This window comes from Cotesia typhae, unplaced genomic scaffold (assembly GCF_013202065.1).
Source record: "Cotesia typhae breed Kobodo isofemale line unplaced genomic scaffold, CoteBio_Ctyphae scaffold_152, whole genome shotgun sequence".
In the NCBI taxonomy this organism is placed as follows: domain Eukaryota; kingdom Metazoa; phylum Arthropoda; class Insecta; order Hymenoptera; family Braconidae; genus Cotesia; species Cotesia typhae.
In genome coordinates this window covers 3,963,007-3,978,931 of record NW_027423776.1, presented here as the reverse complement: position 1 = coordinate 3,978,931, position 15,925 = coordinate 3,963,007, and the positions used below count along the sequence as shown (strand labels likewise).

At 32.3% G+C, this 15,925-nt stretch overlaps 1 protein-coding gene across 1 annotated transcript; it reads left to right on the top strand.

Annotated features, from left to right (window-relative positions):
* Positions 1-210: 210 nt before the first annotated feature.
* Positions 211-10,093, top strand: LOC141536621 (small subunit processome component 20 homolog). The gene is made up of 4 exons (XM_074257269.1): positions 211-470; positions 920-8,911; positions 9,525-9,797; positions 9,895-10,093. Exons 1-4 carry the CDS (start codon positions 426-428, stop codon positions 10,033-10,035), a joined length of 8,451 nt encoding a protein of 2,816 aa, XP_074113370.1. The 5' UTR covers positions 211-425; the 3' UTR covers positions 10,036-10,093.
* Positions 10,094-15,925: the final 5,832 nt, after the last annotated feature.

Sequence of the window (15,925 nt, the reverse complement as noted above, 5' to 3'; positions counted from 1 at the left end):
AATAAATAAAATAAAAATTTTATCTTAAATTTTTTTTTTAGTTAATAATAAGTTTAGGATTTTCTAAAATCCCATTTAGAATTCAAAATTAATCATCAGCTGCGCGCGCAATTCTCGGGAATCTTCGTCTCGGAGCGAAAATTTTATTTACACATTTACATTCATCAGTATCTGTTTATAATCGGCACATTAATACCACGTGTGCGATACCATGTGTTTTTTTAAATATCAAATATTTAATAGTTTTAACTATTAAAAAATAGTAAAATTATTGTGAAGTCTAGTTTTTTATATTTGTATTCAAAAGAAATACAAAGTGTGTTTTATTAATGCAAGATTTGTGTTAAATGTGGAAAAGTGTCTACTTAACCTTTAAATTTTGTCAATAATTATCTAACTTTTTAAAATTTTAATAAAAAATTAAAATGAAGGCGAAACGTGTTCGTCATAAAGAAACTAATACATTTAAGGTAATTTTCACAATTTAAAATACATAATATTAAAATTTAGGTAGATGTGATTATAATTGTTTATATTTAAAAACATGTCACTAAAATTAGTAGACACGAGACAGTTTTTCTATTTTTTTTGAATAGTCAACGAAGAGTAAAAAATTATTTTAAAAAAATTGCATCTATAATTTTTTAGAGTTTCTAAAGATGGAATTATTTTAATAATTTTTTTTTATAATTTATTAAAAAAATTGAAAAAACTATTAGGTGTCTCTCAATTTCAGTATCATTTAAAAACACCGAATTTTATTTTGATAGTGATTATAACTGACCTACAACAATTTATTATTTTTGTTAATTTTTTTTTTAATTCATGTAATAGTAGATTTGATTTCTCAATTTAATATATAACAAATTTATAGAATATTATTCGAACAAACAAATTTTTAATTAAATTATTTTTTTAGTTCAAACGATTTGGTGACCGGATTGCGGAAATAAATGTCGATGTATTTCACCGTATTCGCCACAAAAATGAAGATTCCGATGACGAAGATGAACTTGTGACTACATTTAATAGAACATTACGAAAATGGAGCATGATAAATTTAACCGAGGGCTACACAAGATTCCGAAATGAAGTAAAACATGTAGTCACGTTCGAACAGTTGATATACCACAAGCAGGTGGTGGTAAACTCGCTGAAAAATCATTTAAAAGTAAACGACCCTGCTTATCTTCAAGCAATATTAGAGATGGTTGTGGCAGCAGCTCGAGATCTTCAAAAGGAATTCTACGAATTCATTCCAGACTTCCTAGCTATCATAATCGACTTGCTCAATACTCAAGATCCTGACGTCTTGGAGTTCACATTCACTAATCTAGCGTACCTGTTTAAATTCATGTTGACTTACTTCGTAACAAATATTGACACGACCTTCGAAATTTTACTTCCTCTTCTAGCTGATAAGCGGGCATACATCAACAATTTTGCAGCTGAAAGTTTTGCTTTCGTCACTAGAAAAATAACTGGCAGAGATCAAAATACTTTTTTAAGACTTTTATTTAATGCTTTGAAAAAAAAGCCCAGTGGTGTCCACGGTTGTGGTAAATTATTGTTCGAAGTTGTCTCAGGAGTTCCCGGCAGATTTCATTCTTGTGCTGAAAAAATGTTCAATCTTTACTTCCAAGCTCTTGAAGATGAAAGTATTGATTCTGAGCTAACATTTGGAGTTTTGTGTAAACTATTTGAATGTGTAAATCATTCAATCAATCCAACTCACAGTCAAGTATTCTGGGATATTATTTTTCAGACACTGGATCAGAACATGATAAGCGAAAATGAAAAAATTTTAGTACCTCTGGGAAAGCTTTTACTAATTGTTTTGAATCATAGAGGTGGAAAGATGTTGTTAAATCCAGTGTTACTAACTTCGCTAATCATCAAAGGAATTTCTATCTTTGAAAGCAAAAGTGATTTAGTTTTACATGAATTTATCGAGCTATCTGTGTCAACGTTACTAGCAGAAAATATTCAATTATCACAAGAATCTTCCCATAAATTAACTTCAAAGCTTCTATCGATCAGAAAAAAAGAAATTTTGATTGAATTTATTGAAAAGCTCATCAACCATTCATCATTCGAAACCCGGGTGCTTCCCGCAGCTCTTCAGCAAAGTGTTTTAAGGATAAAATTTACTAATATAGACTTGAGCTTGTTTACTAAAATCGTCTCGGTAAGAGCACCACCAAAACTCAACGGAATTGATCTTGAGAAATGGAGGAAAATTAATTTAGATCTTCGCGCTTATCCTAACGATACAGTCACGACTTTAATTGAAAAACTTAAACAATGGGAAGATACAGACGGTATTTCTGAAGATTCTTTGAAGATAATTACCATTTTACCCCACATAAATATTTTAATGCGACAAGAATTAGTTACAGTTTTGAAGCAAGTTTTAGTTTCAATGTTTGAAAAGCTGATTCAAGATGAGCCAGTTAATAAAATCGAGAAGAAAAGTTTCGCTTTTCTATTAACTCTCGAATCTATTGTTCATCTGTTGAATGAAGAAGAAATTGGCCAACTACTGGAAGAATCTTCAATCAATTTTGAAACTTTAACTGCCAAGTATTGGGATAATACAAATATTTTGAACGCAGTTGATTTATTCTACACTCATATTTCATCTACAAAATGTAAGGATAAATATATCAATGCTCAAACTTTTAATTCTATGAATACTCATCTTGCAAAAAAGCTTGCTTCGCCTTACCAAAATGTTCGGCTGATTGTTTGTCATCTTTACTATCTTTTCAAGGATGTCAAAGAAATTTTTATTAATAAAAGTAACGATTCCAGTAGTGTCTTGGAGCTTATGTTCATGGCTGAGAGTATCGAAGTCTCTGTTCAGAGCTACCGAGATCGGTTATCTCATTTGCAAGCACTGTCATTCAAATCCAGAAGTTTAGTTGAATTACATCCGACATATGATCATGGACCATTGCATTTTCTGCTTGGAAATTTCTTCGTAAATTTTACACTGCTCTGGGAGCCAGTCAGCCAAATAATTGCTACGTACGCAACTGGAGAGTTTACGGATTTTTGGCCAACTTTTCTGGGAGAATTAAAAAAAAATTTTGACACGCCTAACTCTTGTACCAGCGAGTTATTTTCTTGTGAAATTCTTAATAATTTATCAAAATCATTAATCACAAATGATAAACCTGACTATAATAATTACAAAACTTTACTCTGGACGTGTATGAACAAGTTTCCTGACTACTCTGAAACGCGAAACCGAGACTTGACGGTTTTGTTTATAAATTTTGTCGAAAGTAATTACTCTACATCTAATTCTGACAGTGCCAAATCTTTTAGCATTGAGAAAAAAGATTTAGACAAAACAGGAGATGAAGAAGTTGTAAAAGAGCTTAAAAATCTTGACGATGACGAAGAAGAAGAAAGTAAAGAAGACTCTGAGAAGACTGATGATAAAAAAATTGAAAAAGAAGATTTACCGATAAAGAAAATGGATTCAGTAAAAATGGGTGGTAAGACATCAAATTTCAAACTGCTTTTAGCTCAATTGAAATTGTTTTCACAGATGCACAACCCGAGATCTTTGTACCGAGAACGAGAAATGTATGACATTTACATGGATTTATTAAAAACAAAGAACATGGAGTTGCAAAAAGCTGTTTTAGATTGTATCTTCACGTACAAACAAAAAGAGTTACTCCCTTACAAGGAACACTTGTACGGATTAACAGACGAGAAAAATTTAAGGAACGAATTAGCACGTTTTAAAGTCGTTGATGATCACGCACCATCTGAAACTATAAAGCCCGAGGACCGGCCAGTTATCATGCCAATTATTATGAGACTTATTTACGCCAAAATGGTGACTCGTGGTACAGGACGCGCTGCTGGTGCTGCTGGAGGATTGGCGAGAAGAAAAATAATAATAAGGTTTTTGATGGGAGTGAAGGAAGAAGAAATGATGTTGTTTGCAAAAATGGCTTGTAAGCCATTTGAAAAGTACCAAATAAACTTCTTTGCTGATGATCAGTTTAAAGACATAAGAAGGTTCACGACTGACATAACTAAGAATGTAGATCTGTCCAACATTATTATTCATCCGGAACGTTTAAGAAGCGCTATTAATTTGCTGTCAATACTGATTGAAGAATTTGGAGGGAAAATGTCGAAGAATTTACTGCCCAGACTTCTCGCGATTCTTTTTTGTGCCTTGGCTCAAATAAACGGCATCTTAAATCGCTCGAAAAATGTCCTTTCAGGATTTTTATCGATCATAAAAGAGCTGAAAAATACTTGCATGGGAATCCTCGGAAGATTTTTCGAGCACTTTGAAACATACGAATGGTCTCAAGTAGAACTAGATGCTTTGTTTGATGTTGCGGTGTTTCCTTGGCTTGAAAAATTACCAACTGAAGGAGTCTACAGTCCTACAGTTCTCTTGAAACTTTTCAATGCATGGTGTCAAAATCCGCGATACCACTGTCTCCTTATAAAGTATCAAGAAGATGATCAGAACATAATATGCTTGCCTTTTATTATGAAGCTGCTTCTAGGACAAAAGACTCATCACTCTGTTGTGAATACAATTCTCGAAATGATCAATAATTTGTTAACTTTACAAGATTATGAGAAAATGGAAGTAGATGAAGCTGACACATTGCCTGTTGTCCCGTTGAAGCCGACGAATATCTTAAAAGTCAACGCAGATACTGCCTTGCCCGGAAAGTTTATCAATTACGGATCTGCGATACTCTTGCCTTACGTTCCAGATGTTCTAGAGTTCCTGAAACGAAGGTTGCAAAAGTCCAAAATGAATGTCAAGAAAATCGAGGCTGCGATACTGTCCAGAATTTCAGAATTGAGTCTCGATCCTGAAACATCCAACACTTTAACTCATTTGTTAATACCAATTTCAGTGAAACGGGCGTCCAGAGGAGAATCTGATCAAATAATTGATCAACTTCTCATTACTATAACGAATTTACTGAAGAATGTGGACAAACCTCAAGAACATTTGAAGTCTCTTTTGCCTTTATTGTTCTACATTTCTTCAGTGTCTTTAAGAAAAAATCTATTAGAGATATTTAAGACAATAGCTTCGAACTCAACGGACACTGAAACGGTTTCCAAAGAAATAATGATGCGCAATATGGAGCTTTTGGTATCTTTGAATGCTATGAGTCCACGATGGGTCGAACAACCAGATTGTGAAAAAAGGCTTGAAACTTTCCAACAAATAAACTCAATTATATCTAGCCAAGATGATGAAGTTTTAAAAACGCTTACTCTCGAATTTGGAATTGCTGTTTTGTACAATTGTTATCATTTCTTGAAACACGAAACAGATTTAGCGCTGCGAAGTGAATCTAGATGGTGCATAAATGCTTTGGGAGTGAAATTAATCAACTTGTACAAGTCGAATAATGTTGACAGGTTATATTTAATTGAAGATACGATATTAAGTTTGATTAGAGAAGGAATTAAGAGTAAAAATAACCACATTAAGTTACAATCTATTTCATTTCTCGGTACTTTGTCTATGAACTGCTCTGACGCTCATCCTGTTTTCCGTGATCTTCATTTTCTGACAAATAAAAATGATCCAGAAGTTGATTTCTTTGAAAATCTTCAGCATTCTCAGGTGGGTAGGAGAGGAAGAGCTTTGCTTAAATTTTGTAGCTTTGCAAAAACTTTAACGAAGTGTCCAAATATCAAGACTTTGACGCAGTTTATTTTTCCACTGGCTTCTTCGTTTCTTTGTGATGAAACTTACGCTTCCAAAAATAGTATCGTTGATGCTGCTATTGAAGCTATTGGAACTATCTGCAGGTTATTGCCTTGGCATCAGTACTCAGTGATATTGAAATATTATTTGTATAAAATTAATAAAGTTAATGAGTTTCAGAGGCAAGTTATCAGGATAATTATCGCTATTTTAGATGCTTTTCATTTCGATTTGGCTAAACTGAAAACCGTTGATAAAAATATTGTTGAAGATCAGAAGACAATTGATGCACCAGAAAAAGAAATTGAAACTGTTGATGCGGAAGAAAATAAACCAGAGGAAGATACAGTAGAAGAAAATAATGAAGAAGTTGAAGAACGATTAGATGAAGAACTGGCGAAAGATGAAGAAAAAGTATCAGAAGAAACGAAAGAAGAATCAGCAGAACTTGTTATGGAAAAATTGTCAATTCTTTCTCAATCGGCTGCCAAAAAATTGGTCTTTGATATCACTCACACACTTTTACCGCAACTAAACCGTTCAATTTTGTCGCGTACTCAGCACGAATTGAGCCACAAAGTCAACAGAAAGCGCAGTGGATATGAAAAAGAAGAAGAAGAATTGATGCGGGTGCCAATAGCTCTTGCTCTTGTTAAATTATTGCAAAAACTTCCAGGACCAATACTTAATAGAAATCTTTCTGGTATTTTCATGAAGCTCTGTACATTTTTGAAGTCACGTTTGGAATCTGTGAGACGTTCGACGCGTGAAATACTTGAGAAGATAATGATAACACTTGGACCAGACTTCTTGCATTACTTATTGAAAGAAATGAATTCTCTTTTGACAAAAGGTTTCCAAATTCACGTTCTTGCTTATACGATCCACGCAGTTTTAAATTCATTGAAACCTTATTTTCAATCTCATCATGTCAAAGAAAACCTTCAAAGTATACTGCAAGTCTGTAAAATTGATTTATTTGGGTTGACTTCAGAAGAAAAAGAAGTTAAAGCCATTATGAAAAATGTTTCTGAAGCAAAATCAACTAAAAGTATCAGTATTTTCCGTATTCTCGGTGAATTTATCAACGAATCTTGCCTTGTAGATCTTGTACAACCATTCTATGAAATTTTATGTAGCACTAGAAGTCATAAAGTTCTCATGAAAATTGTAGAATCTTTAAACAACATTTCAGTTGGATTAGCGGACAATACTTTCATTGAAGACGAACAGATCCTGAAATTTATTTATGGTATAGTTTCCAAAAGAATTTCCAGCTTGACCTCAAAATCTGAAGATAAAAAATCTGATAAGAATAAATCTGATAAACCACAACTTGACAAACCAGATTGTTACATTATTCCAGCTGCACCTAAATCACGGATGGGAATCAAAACCGCTTCTAAAACCTCTGCTGATGCTAACGAACACGTGATAACAGAATTCGCTATGAAACTGCTCCACATTCTTCTGAAACGAGACAAAGTCACCGGAGCAGAGTTTAAATTTTTAATGAATCCATTTGTGCCAATCATAGCTGACAATTTGAAATCTCAACATATTAAACTAAGTACTTTGTCTCTCCAGTGTATCAACAAGATTCTACTTATGAATTTGGATTCTACTCCTCAGCACATCGAAGGCATTTGCGAAACAGTCTTCAGTATTCTTCACAAGTATGGTTCTGCTGGATTGGCAAAAGGAGATAACTTTGAGCTAGTGACAGCAGCGTTTAAAACAATGTCCACTTTTGTTAGAGATATGAAGAATTTTAATATGACTCTTGACCAAATAAAAGTTCTGATTTTGTACATAGAACAGGATCTTTATAACAACGAACGACGTGCTACTGCGTTCAGTTTGATAAAAGCAATTATAGAAAGAAAAATAAAGGCGTCGGAAATACACCAAGTGATTGAAAAAGTTGCTGTTCTTAGCGTAACTTCAGATTCTGTTGATGTCCAAAAACAATGTAGAGAAGTGTTTTACAAATTCCTTATGGAATATCCTCTTGGAAAGAAATTGGAGAAGCACTTGTCGTTCTATTTGGCTCAACTGAGCTATGAATTGAAACCGGGACGTATGAGTGCTCTAGAAATGATCCATGACATCATCAACGGATTCCCAGAAGACATTCTTATCAAACAATCTGCATTAATATTTCTCATGGTTGGTGCTAGACTCGTCAACGATGAAGATCCTACTTGTTGTAAATTCGCTGCTAAGTGTGTCAAAGTTTTAATTACTCGCGTTAATCATAATCAATGTCTTAAACTGTTTGAGATTGTTCTACAGTGGTTGAAAGACAGCAATTTATTACACAGGCGTCTTGCTGTCCAACTTTGTGGAATTTTTGTGGCTGTTAAAAAAGAAGCATTTGAGGCACATTTAGAAGAGCTCTTACCGCTGATACTCAAACAGTTTTATGCTAGTGACTCTGAGAATCAGAAAGAAGGCAAGTTTGTGATGAAGAAAACTAGAAGAAATAATCAAGTTACTATAAAAGATTTAGATAGAGTCAAAGATCACCTCGTGTTTCAAACTTTGCAGTTGACGTTAAAAATATCTTCTTACTGTCAAGTTTTTTTGAAGTCTGATAAGTATGTTGATCAAGTACAATCTCTTGCTGAGTACGCGCAATCCTTTTTGGCACACCCGCATTTGTGGGTCAGATTGGCAGCGACTCAGCAAATTGGATTCATTTTGGCAGCTATTGATGAAGACAAGTTGATTAAAATTATTCAGGAGTCGAAAAGTAAAAATGTCGAAGTAAAACAACTTAAAGATAGTGGTGATGTCAATGATGACGATGATGATGGTGAAGATGAAAATGATGATGAAGATAATGAAGAGAGCGATGATGAAAAAGAAGGAGAACAGAAAGACTTAAAGAGTATAAGTAATAATATTATAAAAGGATATATTTATTCAAATCCCATAAAAACATTGCGGAGTCTTAGTTTAGATCTGATCGCACAATTATACCCAGAGATGAATGTAGAAGAATTATCTGACCAAGTTGTTAAAAATTTAGTATTTATTGCTCGAGTAATTAAATCTATACCTTGGAGTAATGACACGCCAGATAAAAGTGAAGATACTGCAACTAACATATCTATTTTCTGGTTATTAAAAAGACTAAAGAGGTCTGTTAATTTTGAAATTAGGCAGTATTCAAAATCACCGCATGTGGTAAGTAACAAATTTTTTTTCTTTTTAAATATTGCAATCTTTTATGATACTGAAATCAACAGACATCTGGCAATTTTTAAAATGTTTACAATAAATCAATTAGGTACACGAAAAGAACAAGATGACACTGGATATCATCTCAGATTATACTCAGTGATATCTGTGGTAAAAAAAAATTTCAGATAATAACTAGAAAAATCTAGATTATACTGCGTGAAATTTGGATTATACTCATTGTAATCTAGATTATACTCGTTGTAATCTGGATTATACTCATTGTAATCTGAATTATACTCATTGTAATTTAGATTATATTCACTGTAATCTGGATTATATTCATTGTAATCTGGATTATACTAATTACTATCTTAGAATTTTTTTCACTCAGTATAATCTAGGATGATATACAGTGTCATCTTGTTTTTTCCGTGTACGATGAAAAAAAAGTTTTCAAAAATTTGCAGTTATAATTTTTTTTAATATCTACATGTGTAATTTTCTTCATAGTAATTAAATTGTTAGAAAAATAAAAAAAATTATAAAATGTCAGTTGATTTCAAAATCATAATCTTTCATGTAATTTTTTATACTTATAAAATTTTAATTATTTCAGAGAACAGCTGTATTCAAATGGATCGCGGGAGTAGTAACAACAATAGACATTGATCCATTTTTGAAGCCTATTTTATTCCAATTAATGTCACCACTTGTAAGAGAAATGTTGACAACAGAAGAATCAAGTGAAGCATTGCGACAATTATCCCATGAAGTTGGAAAATTGATAAAAAGAAGAGTTGGTGATGAGCTTTACAATTCATTACTTGTAAAGGTTCAACAGAAGATAGAGATAAAAAAAGCTGAGCGAAAGAAAAATCAAAAGCAGCTGGTAATTTTTTTTTATTGATTTTACTTTATATAAATTAAATCTATAAAAAAATTAATAATATATATAATTAATAATAATTTACTTTTGTATTTTTCAGTTTATCACAAATCCAGAGTTGGCTGCAAGACGTAAAATTGCCAAACAACAGAAAAAGAAAGAAGCGACGAAAAGAAAAAATGCTCAAATTCGTGGAAAAAAAGTGTACGGTAAAAAACGAAAATTACAAGATGATTTATAAAATAATAGAGAAAATTTTGATAAATAAATAATAAATAAGTTTTATTGATATCACTTAATATTGTGTTTTACAAAATTTTTACTATTATTTCTATTTCTTTTATTATTTTACAAAAATTCTTACATAACTTTCCTTTTAATTTTTCCACTATTTTTTTTTCCATTGATTTTTCACTACCTTTATGCTCATCCCACTCTGTCATCATTTCTTTACCCTCACTACTTAGTTTTATTTTTATCTTATCACACGTCAATATATGTTCTATAGTTTCTTCACTCTCTTTACATACCCTACAAGACCAATCACTTATTCCTTTTTTTCCTGCTCGCGTGATATTTCCACATCTCACTCTCGCCCAAATTTCTTTATCTTCACCTTTTACCTCTTTGTCATTCCAATACTCCTTATTTTCCTCCTCTGTTATTATGTCCTTGTAGATATTGTTGTAGCTTGATACTTTTATTTTTTCCATTGTCTCCACCTCAATTTGATTTTTATATTCTCTTAACCCTTTTTTTATCACTTCTTCTATCACTCCCACTTCTTCATTGTCATATATCATTTTTATCACATTTTCGCATTTCATTTCTTTCGTTAGTTTTCTTATCTGTTTTCCCCATCTAGTTGGACATTTGTTTATCATACATCTTATTTCTTCTCTTAAACATATTTTTGGCCATCGGTTCTCATCCATTCTTATTATTTCAGTTATGTATCTCCACAACCTTTCTTTCACTATTACTTCTATTTTTTCACTACTAGTTTCTTTTTGCACTATGTATCCTGGTGTGTTTCTGTTCACTCCTAAAGCCATTCTCAGTAACTTGTTTTGCATTATTGTCGTTCTGTTTATTTTTTCACTTCCCCATATTTCGACTCCATATAAGCATCCTGCTCTTACTAACGTGTTGTATAAGTACATCCTATCTTTAATATTGTTTCTCTCTGTTCTTTTTATTACTCCCCATGTAGCGTTTGCTACCTTGTTTGTTTTATTTTTCATCATTTCCATGTGTCTACTGTGACTGTTTTTTGTAGTAAATGTATATCCCAAGTATTTGAAACTGCTCACTACTTCTAACTTTTCTCCTTTATAGCACCACTTTTTGTACACTCCCCTTCCACCATTTCTAAACACCATTATCTTTGTCTTTTTTGCATTTACTTTTAATTTGTTTTTGTCCACGTATTTTTCTAGTTCCCTTATCATTTCACTCAGTTCTTCAGGATTATCCGCTACTATTACTCCATCATCCGCATATTTTAATATAAAGATTTTTGTTTTTCCCATCACTGTACCTCCAATATTTTTTTTTTATCATTCCGTCCTCCATATCGTCTATGAAAATATTGAATAGCACTGCGCTTAATGCACATCCTTGCCTCACTCCCTGATTTACTTCGAATTCTTTTGTTTTCGCTCCATTTATTGTTACTTCACATGTTGTTTTTCCATATATCACATTTATCATCTTGTACATTTTTCCTCCAATTCCTATATTTTTTAACTTCTTCATTAATATCTCTCTATCTACCGTATCAAATGCTTGTCTTAGGTCTATAAAACACGCATACAGTTTCTTCTTACTTTTTAACTTATTGTTTATTAGTGCATTTAGTGTAAATATGTGATCTCTTGTTCCTCTTCGTTTACGGAATCCTGCTTGGCTTTCCTTCATTTTCCCTCTCTATCCGTCCAATTCATTATCCTTTCTGCCATCATTGCTGTTAATATTTTATACCCTATGTCCAAAAGTGAGATTCCTCTATAATTCTCTGTTACATTTACATCTCCTGCTTTATGTATTGTAACAATTCTTGCTTTTTCCCATCCTGCTTGTATGTTACTTTCATTCCATATTTTATTTATTATTATTCTTATGTCCTCGTTTATTTCTCTTGGTAGGTTTTTTATAAATTCCGCAGCTATTCCGTCCTCTCCAGGTGCTTTGTTGTTTCCAAGTTTTTTTATAGCTCTCATTAATTCTCTTCTGCTGAACTCTGTGTTGATATCGTCATCATCAATGCCAATTTCTTCTTCTGCATCTACGTTTTTGTCTCTGTTTTCATTGCTTTTCTCTTCTTTATTATTTAATAGCTCCGAGAAGTGTTTTACCCATCTGTCACCGTTTATTTTTTCTCCCATTTCTTTTTTTTCTCTCTTCTTTCTGAATTTGTTCACCGCCTCCCACCATTTGTTCATATCTTTTGCTTTGTCTATATCTTTCTTTTTCTCCTGCCACCAATTTTCTTTCGCTTCTTTGATTATTTTTTTGCACTCTCTCTTTGCTTCTGAATATTCTTTTTTTATCTCAATATTTTCATTTTCTTTGAGCATCTTCTTTAATTTTTTCCATACTTTTTCTCTTTTTGTTTTACATTCTTCGTTAAACCATTCCCTTCTTTTATTACTCCATCCTTTTCCATTTCTTGATTTTATGTTCATTTTTGTTGTTTTTGCTGCTTCATATATTATTTCTTTCACATCTGTCCACTCTAGTTCTTCTTTTGCCTCTTTTTTCTCGCTCCATTTGTTGTATGCCTGCTCCATATATTCTGTTGCTTTATCTTTTTTCCATTTTAATCTTGCTTCTGTGTTTTTCGTTAGTCCTTTTTGTGTATTTACCTCTTTTTCGCTTTCTTCTTATTATTACATGAATTGGTAGATGGTCTGACTCAATTCTTTTTACAACTCTAAATTCCTTTATACTTTCATTTTCTCCTCTGTCTAATATTAGAGCTAGATCTAATACTGAGCAGCAGTCCTTGTTTTTACCACCTATAAAGGTCACTTCACCTTTTCTATCGCCATTAGTCGCGCCATTTAATATTTTTAGTCCTAATTCATCGCACATCTTTAATAGTTTTTTACCCTCCACGTTTAATTTCTTGTCTTTTGATTTTCTTTGACTCTCATCACTCTCATTTACACTCGACACCGTAAATTTTCCTATTCTCGCGTTCATGTCCCCTAGTACTATTATTTTTTCATGACTGCACTCAAACTTTCTTACTAAGTTTTTTTTATCTCTTTTTCTATTTTATTTATTCCCACATTGTTGTACACAGTTATTATTATTTCACTCTTCGCATTGTTTTTTATCACAAACCCGTGGTTCCATTCCTCTATTTCCCACTCTTTCTCATATAGTTTTTTAATACCTATTATATGCCCGCTGCTCGCTCTACCTCTTTTACACCCTTCTTTTCTGACTGCTGGTTTACCCCACCACTTTATTTCGTTACTCAGTCTACATTTCACTTTCTCTATGTCTTTCTCCTCAACCCATGTCTCAATCAGGGATACTACGTCATATTTTTCTACTAGTTTATTAATTTCACTGTAATCTTTTGTGCCTGCAATATTCCAGCACATCACTTTACAATTTTTTTTTCTCCTGCCTAAGCCGAAAATTCAAATTCCTTCCGCTTGCAGCCGGAATAAAGCAGCAGTTTCTATCCTCGGAATAAATGAACGCGCACGCGCAATAGTGCCTACATCGGCTCTCACGCATTGTACGTTCTCTCTCTAACACATTTGAAGGCATAGTACGCAATAACAAAAGTACAAAATCTAAAACGGGTATTGAGACTGAAACAAATAATGAAGAGTTGGATGTGTTGAATTTAATATCTCCTGTCGTCAAAATCGAAAAGTGTACTATTAATCATCTTACTATAAATTACATTAAATAATATTAGAGTGATATGTTATAAGCGTAATATAATGCTATAACTGTGATATGATAATGTTGTTATGTCCTGCGAGGTTACTAGATTCGCTGATGATGACACCTCGTGGACAAGTGGGTTGTTTATTGTCACGCGGGATTTTATTTTATAATTTAATTTGAAATATACTAAAAAAATTACTGATTGAGATTGTGTGGCAAGGTATGATTTTAATTGATAAGAGTTCAATTGAACTTTATGTTGATGTTTATTTAGAAATCGGAGAGATGGAGTGAATAGTTACAGATCTCGAGGAGAAGTGAAGTCACAAAGTCTCAACTCTGACTCCTCAGCTTCACTTTCCCCCACTATGGTTACACGTATACACTTATACTATTGCTAGAACTACCCTTATACATAGTGCGTAATATACTATCTTACATGTACTTATATAAACTTACTTTTATATAACACTTATTATTTGCGGCTGCGGCCGGCTTACATATTCATGTACCTGTATTTACCTGGCTTTAAATTCAGCACAGCGACCTAGGGAAACCGCAGAAAACCTGGTCGAGGTACAGACAGTAATGATAACATAATATCAGATCGTTGTTAACAATGATTATCCTTATCTATTATTTATAATTTAATTAACATATATTCATTAGAATCAATTAACGTGTTATAATTTTAAAAGGCTTTTAAAGTATTGTCTGCTCAATAAATTATATCAGATGCGGATTTTACTTAAATATTTGCTAATCATTTGTAAATTCAATTTAATACCATTTACTATTCAATTATTCTCATATGTAATTAAATTTGTCTAAAACCATTGTGACATTAAATCCATACATATATACACATGTTGTAGCGTCTAAATACTCATTATTTATGTTATTTAGTTACTTAAAATAAAGTGGATAAATAAGTTATTATTTATTTATTTGTTGTTAAATTCAGTTGAAGTGCCTTGTTTTTTAGAGAACAAGAGACCGTTGACTTTCCACACGTGTCTTTTATGGCTTTTTTTTTAAGGACTTGAAGTTGTCAATGTGGCAAGGACATGTTCTGTGTTTACTCGAAGATTTTATGGTTTTTCAGAACCTAATACTATATTCCTTTGTATTATTTTCTTGAGATTAAAGTTTCTCTTTCGAAGACACATGTGCACTCAACGACCAAACTCAGCAATTAAATCAAATATTAAATCAAATAGAAATTCTAAATCTATATAAAATATAAATATAAATTTAAATTATAAATGTAACTAATTAACATATTCAAATTCTGTTTTATCTGACAAGTAGTGTCACCTGCCAGATGCAACCCAAAGCATTATAGTTATTGCGACATAACAATGTTATAGTTTTAAAATTTCAAAAATTATCATATTGTACCAAAAAAAGGTTGATTTACATAAAATATGTTAAATCACCAAGTCACTAGAATTATTCTTATATTAAAATTATCATCTAATATTATTATTAAGATTATCCATAATTATTAAGAAATGAATACTTATAATTACTATTAATATTTATCAATATGAATATTTGAAGTTATAACACAAAATTAATTCTTTTAATATCTTTACTTAAATAATAATTTTAAATTGTATTTTTTCTTCCGCTCCCCCCCCCCAACCCCCCGCCGGGGCTTCGCCCCTGGACCCCTTCCATGATTACCTACGATGCTATTGCATTAAAAGATTCGCGAATTTTCGGCTTGGCAGGAGAAAAAATAGTATGTGTGACACGGGACGAAAGTACTACATCCTCACCCGCGTGTTTGCCACCCTCGCCTTCGGCTCGGGTGGCAATCACACACGCGGGACAGAATGTAGTACTTTCGTCCCTTGTGGCACAATATACTATTCTTCACTATCACTATCTTTTTTTTCGTTACTTCTCTTTTTATTGTCTTTACACTCTCTTTTTTTGTTGAACTTACTATTATTTTTTTTTACCCTTATTTTTTTTTTATTCACTTCATTTTTGACCTCTCTATTTCTCTTGTTTTTGCACTCTTTACTTGTATTTACTGATTTTTTTTCACCTCTTTTTTTCTTTTCTTTCTCCCTGATTGAGATGTTTTCTTTATTTCATTCACTTTTTTCTATTTTTCTTATTAGTCCCCTCTTATCATCCCAGTACCGCCAGTTGTAATTTACACAAATTTTCATGTATCCTGTTTTGGCCATTACTCCTTTCGC

Excerpts from the sequence above, each read along its gene's own strand:
- LOC141536621 (XM_074257269.1), top strand. The coding sequence starts at position 426 with ATGAAGGCGAAACGTGTTCGTCATAAAGAAACTAATACATTTAAG. Across the intron at positions 471-919 it reads AAGAAACTAATACATTTAAG|TTCAAACGATTTGGTGACCG; the intron begins GTAATTTTCACA and ends TTATTTTTTTAG. Across the intron at positions 9,798-9,894 it reads AGAAAAATCAAAAGCAGCTG|TTTATCACAAATCCAGAGTT; the intron begins GTAATTTTTTTT and ends TGTATTTTTCAG.